The following is a 6153-nucleotide window of genomic DNA, read 5'->3' as shown; positions in this document are numbered from 1 at the left end:
AATGTTCACACCCAAAATACTCACAAGGCATCTTTTAATGTTACCCAATATCAAAAATATTAAAAAAAAAAAAAAAAAAAAAAAAACCTTTTATCAATTTAATTATTTGCATCTTTTAATACATTTCAAATATTGCAGAAAAAAATCGGCTGAATTTGCCCATTTTTATTATCCGATTAATCATCAGAACAATCGATTAATCAGTAACTAAAATAATCATTAGTTGCAGCTTCAGTTATGACAAACTGCATGGCGTTATCGTCGTTTTACAAAAGTAGAGTCTGGATAGTTTCTCTTACTGTTGCTTTCCATTAATGGGACCATGAGAGCAGAAATAACTATAAATATTGTTAGACTTGATTAAATGTCAATATTTTTAGCTGTAAAATTGCTCTGCTTAATGTCACTTGTGTTCTGAAGTGGCCTTTAATGCAGGTTGCAGAGAGGCGCCTTAAACGTGCACTGATGTGTTTTGGAAAGGGGTCTGTATTTCTGAAATTTGTCAAAAGCTGTTTCTTAATACCGAATACAGAACTTAACACCATGTAGTCTGCAGTGATGAACGGACTCTGATTACGACGAGGCAAAGAAATTTATCTTGGATCTAAGAACTGCTGAACAGCACCCAATATGGGAGCCTTAATTACTTGAGCGTTCCCCAAAAAGTTACTTTATGACAGTAATTCTGAAAGTGAAACTGATATTACACATTTATGAACCACAGGATGATATATCCTCTGGGTTTATAAGTGTAGGCGCACAGTTAACAAAAACCCAAAATTCTGTTTTGGATATGACAAACGACTGGCTTCAAAACATTTTTCAACAGAAATGTTTGTCAGTTTGTTGTCTTTGGCGTCCTCCACGAGGACGTCGCTGAAGAAGCCGGCTGTTCAGAGTGCTGCATCTAAAGCATTTTAATGAAAAGTTGAGTGGAAGGAAAAAGTGTGGTGAGGAAAAAAGTTGCATTATTACCTGTTTAACGCCCCTGCAGACACATTCCTTAGGCCATCGGAGGGCCGTGCCTGGACGACGGAAGCGCTTCGACATTTTGCTGGCAGAACACAAGAACAGAACGAGAGAGCGGGACAGGGAACGAGAACTGCACCAAACCCATTCCCAGCAAACTGCCCCTCTCAGGGACCCACACCCCTCTCCCCAGCTCGCCCCTAGCCATGACACCCACCCGGTTTCTCATGGCAACGGACCAGCCCCTGATACCACGAAGCCTTTGCCACTCGGAAAGCCCAAATTTCACAGTCCTGGTCTTCCACGGTAAGCACCGCGCCGCGTTTGTTCAAACACGTCTGTGTCCCGTTTGTGTGGTTTTCTGAAACGGTTAGCATGTTTCTGCGAACGTTTCTATCCGTCTGTGCTAATCAGACTGAACAACAGTCACGCTGGAGGTTCCTCTGGAGATCCTTCGGTAGTCCACGAGTCCCTGCACCATCCCCAGCCCACCCCAGACGTTTTATCCAGACCCTCAAGCGACGAGGGGGAGAACGAGGAGCGGGAAGATGGAACGGACAAACTGGACTTTCTCTATTCAGGTTACCACCCACGACCGGCAGCTGTAAGTCCTGTTAGCACACTTTATTTTTCTTTTTTAAACAGAGAATGGCTGTTTTTGTTTCTCACCCAAACCCCACCTCTCTTCCCAGTACTGTACCTTTGGAAGTCGACTGATGGGGAGAGGCTTTTACTCCTTTGATAGGCGGTGGGACAGAGTGCGATGCGCCCTGACCACCATGATGGAAAAGCACGTTAACTCTCAGATGTGGAAGTGAGAATCTCTAGTTTTTGTTTGGTTTCAGGACCACATATTGAATGCAATAGTCTATAAAAGTGTGTGATTTGTCTTTTTTTGATAATTTTTCAGCACCTGATGAGTGAAAAAATATGGAAAAATGTTGGACTTTTTTCTTTCTAAAGCAAAAAAAAAAATCATCAGATAATTCTTAGCAAATGCAGTTATTTTCACAGTGATTTATAGGTTTCATTTGCTAAACCAGATGTTGATTTTAACTAATTTGCTATCAGTATGTACGGTGTTCAGTTACCAATTGAAAACACACCCAATTTTAAAAAATACAGAAGTGTTCTGCTTCACTACCTTTTTGCTCTCTACAACTTTAAATTCACTTTATCAGATCTTTGAATGTTGTTTAAAAAAATGTGTGAAACTTTAAACAATCTACCTTAAATGAATGAAAATACCAGACTTAGTAGTAGTTCTTTTTTTTATTTATTGTACTGATTTAAAAGCAGTTAATTAGCTTTTTATCACACCCCTAAACCAAATGTGAGCATTTTGGGGTTTCATTATTTATGATACTTTGTACATAAATGACCAGAATGTTATAAGAAGTCTGCTAAAGTATAAAATCTTACAATGAAATATGTGTGGATGTAAATATACAATTGAAGTATTTTATCTTAAATGTAGAAAGAAATTCATCTTCTCCACATTTTGACACGTTACAAACGTTTAGCTTTGTTGTGTTTTATTGAAGTTTTATCGTATGAGTCCTTTCACAAAGCGCATTGAGGCAGCAGAAAGACGCCTTGCAGCTTTCACCTAAAGTTGACTAAGAACTAGAGGTTTTAGTTTGTATTGAAAAAGAAAGTAATAATTCTTGTGTTTCTTGCTGTGTAGGAAAATCCCCCTGGCCTTGGAGAATTCCTCTCTCACATCCCTCCACAGGACAAGCACAAATTCCCACGGTAGCACTCCCTCGTCAGGCTTCCTGAGCCCCCCGGCGACCTTGCCCCAAAGCCCCTACAGCCAATCTGTCGAGAGCAAGTCATCGCTCTCCTACGGGACCACCTTAAACGCTCACAGCTCCCTCCAGGGCGGGCCTGAGCACCCGGCCTATGGCACCACGCAGGCCAGACAAGTGTCTTCGTTGCCGCAGATGCCTTCAGCCCACTTGTCCTCATCCTCGTCGTCTTCAGCTGCTTCGCTAGCCTCCGGCCGAGCGCTGAAGTCGCGTTCATCCAGCAGCAGCAGCGCCGCTACCAAATCATCTTCCTCATCCTTCAAGCCCAAGGAGCTCTCCTCTGGCTCCTCTGCGCCCGTCGTACCGAACTCCACCAGCGGGGGTAGCGCCGGAGCGAACAACAGTAGCAGCACTAGCTTCAGCTCGGGAAAGAAGAGGAAGAACAGTTCTCTCCTTTCCTCATCCCATTGCTCTTCTGACTCCTCTTCTTCGTACGTCGGTGCCCCTTCGTCATCCTCCTCCTCTTCGTCGTTCAAGAAGAACTGTGCAAACGCGGGCAGCTCAGGGAGCACCTACCACCACGGCTCGTTGGGAGCTTCGTCTTCGCTGTCCTCCTCCCACAGTGGCGTTCACAGCGTGGGGCTGAACTGCGGCCCCAGCGTGCGGACCAACTCGCTCAGCCTCAAGGCGGAGCCTTCGGCGGGCGGCTCGTCGGGGCCGCCGGCGCGGGGCCCGCCCTCGGGCAGCCCCGCCGAGTCCATAAAGCGCATGAGCGTGGTGATGAACAGCAGCGACTCGACACTCTCTCTGGGGCCGTTCGTCCACCACCAGCCCACCTCGTCGTCGGACCACCACGCCAACTTCAGCCACCACTCGGCAGACGGTCGCCTGGAGGCCAAGAAGCGAAAAAGCTCCTCCGCCTCCGGCGGCGTCAACAGCGGAGGCGGAGGTCTGGGTAGGGACGGAGCAGCAGGAGGAACCGGACCGGGCCGGCCCAAAATGACCAAGTCCCCCGCTCTTAACAACATCCACGGGAAGCACAGCCGGAGCATTCCAGGGACGCCGGGTCTGCCCAACAACTCTCATTTACATCAGGTTAGTGTCCCAGACGTAAACGTGTCTGTGCCACTCGGCCTGCCACGATAAATGTAACTGGGCGATTAATTGTCCGAGAAATCATTGCGATAAACAATAATATTGTCGTTATGAGACCGTTTTCAATTAGAGCAATGATAATGGCAAAATAATGCAAAGTACACGCAGTCAAAGATCATTAAACTAATTTTTATTGAACATCTAACACTGGAACTGGAGGACTTTTAAAAATACAAAGGGGTGAGTACAATTTTTGGTTACTCTACCCACCCAAAGTTTCAGACGGTTCATCTACAAAGTGAGGGTAGGTTTGAACATTATAAGTGTCAGGTTTTTATTTGTAAAGTGTTTTTCTTTTTGTCGTCTTTGAAAATAAGCGCAACGCTTTGGTCTTTTAAAGAAAACCCCAATAAAATGTCGTTTGTAAGAGTTTGTAGTTGTAGTGAGACAAAATGTGCTTTGCGTTGAGGCGCGGCTGAAGTTCAAGTTGCTGACAAAATAATGAGATGAGATCTTATCAAACTAAAGGGATGACAGCCTGTGATATAAACAATGAACTATAAAAGTTTAAGAAATGTAGGATAAAACATTTCGGAAATACTCGATGCTTAACCAAGTCATCCTTCAGTTGATCTACTTTTTATCTTTTCGCCTCTGCAGCCAAAAGCTCGTCCCTGACAGCGACTTCCTGCCTCTGCGTTGGAAACAGGCGGACAGAGGAAAGTCCAGAGTGGTCTGCAATCTGTTCTGGACTGCACTAGGCCTTGTGAAATAAAATCCACATGACTCTCAGCTTCCCACAATCCTCAGGGTGGAGATGATCTGGACTGCCCAGTGAAGTAGATGTGGTCCTTACTATTTCTCCCAAAGCCATGTGTGCATCAGGTGCGTGTGTGTGTGTGTGTGTGTGTATGCGTGTGTGCTTACAAAGAGGTGGGCAGAGATACTGAATGCAAAGCAGAACCCCCGCGCCCCACCTGCGCCCCTCTGCCCCACTAAATCCAAGAGGTCTTCCCAGCTGTTTTGGAGATGGAGGGAACACAACAAGCCGATCTATTTCCGTTCGAGTTCAAGAGCGAGTGTGTAAACGTGCGTGTGTTTTTATTTCTTTTTTATATTACTCCTCCGCCCCCCTACATGTTAAATTCTGCTGGAGTCCCCAGCTTTATTCCACCCCCATCGCCTGATCTCAGAAGCCTTGCAAGGAGAGCCGGAGGAGACTCAACGTTTCTAATTCCAACACCTTAAATCACAACATAACTACTTTTTAAAATGTCCGTTACTGTCCGACGCGTTCGGTGACCGAGGGTTACACGCAGTCGCCCCCTAGCGGATAATCTGGTCAACTCTTCTAATCATCCAGAATAATTATGCAAGTGTTACCTTTTTTTCTGATTTCTAATGAGCTTTGTTTTTTTTTTGTTTGTTTTTTTTTTTTTAACACTGGACTACAAAGGGTCTTTGTAGACTTGGTGAAGACGGTTGTGCTTTTAAATGTGAAAAAGGACACCTGATGTGCCCGTTGGATCGGTTCTTTTGTCAGCGAGAAAAGCCTGTCCCTGAGGGGACGTCTCAGTTTCCTGAATCTATACATTGTACAAGAAAAAACAAAAACACAAAACACAGCGACAGTAGACCTACCCTCCCACCCCCGAACTGTGAAGCGCACTAAATAATTGTGCTTAGCTGTCCACAAAGCTCGCCAAAAAAACTGCCACAGCTTTGCCAACTACTTTCTATTATAAGAGGAGAAGGGTGGGGGTGGGGGTGTGGGGCAGGGGATCGTTAAAGCCACAACTTCCCTACTGTATCCCTACAAAGCGGTGTGAAATTCTCAGCCATGTGTGGACAGATGTGAATTGTAATGTTTTCCACATGGAATCAGGTAAATGGTACGTCTTAACTGGAACAAACTTGCACGTCTACTTGTCTTCTGTGGGGTGTAATTGTCCCTCCCAGTGAGTAACCACTACCAAATCTCTGGTTGTTACTTTCCACGACGCCTCACGGTCATAAAGAGGGAGGGAGGGAGGGGGGTGCGGCTGTTGGCTATGGAGTGCCAAAACTGCAGAAATGTTCTGAACAAAAATGAATGCGTTATTTATCCACAAAACAAATTGAAAGAAAAAAAACAATATCCCGACTTATTACGTCAATCTTTGGCGCGATGTATGGTTATAGAATTCCATGTGAATTCATAAAAAAAAAAAATGAAATCAAAACTTATGATAATGAATAATTATTTCAGTATTCAGTTATTTCATGGCTTTTCTTTTTTTTTTTTTTTTTTTTTGTCGGTGTGTATCATAAAAAATTTTAAATTTTTGTTTCTTTAAAA

The 6153-nt window shown here is 44.4% G+C and overlaps 1 protein-coding gene across 3 annotated transcripts in view; it reads left to right on the top strand.

Moving 5' to 3' along the window:
• The window catches only part of atxn7 (ataxin 7), a 41110-nt gene extending 35382 nt beyond the window's left edge, over positions 1–5728 (top strand). For all 3 annotated transcript variants that reach the window (XM_015042559.1, XM_015042557.1, XM_015042558.1), the window contains 5 exons: positions 995–1275; positions 1384–1573; positions 1662–1783; positions 2657–3815; positions 4476–5728. In XM_015042559.1, the coding sequence (XP_014898045.1) occupies positions 995–1275; positions 1384–1573; positions 1662–1783; positions 2657–3815; positions 4476–4493 (1770 nt within the window). In that variant the 3' untranslated portion in view covers positions 4494–5728. The remainder of the gene's footprint in view (positions 1–994; positions 1276–1383; positions 1574–1661; positions 1784–2656; positions 3816–4475) is intronic.
• The last annotated feature ends 425 nt before the right edge of the window (positions 5729–6153 follow it).

The sequence above is a fragment of the Poecilia latipinna genome, unplaced genomic scaffold (assembly GCF_001443285.1).
Source record: "Poecilia latipinna isolate Pla-1442-1.1 unplaced genomic scaffold, P_latipinna-1.0 Scaffold595, whole genome shotgun sequence".
In the NCBI taxonomy this organism is placed as follows: Eukaryota; Metazoa; Chordata; class Actinopteri; order Cyprinodontiformes; family Poeciliidae; genus Poecilia; species Poecilia latipinna.
The sequence above is the reverse complement of the archived record's forward strand: the minus strand, read 5'-3'. Positions and strand labels throughout refer to the sequence as shown.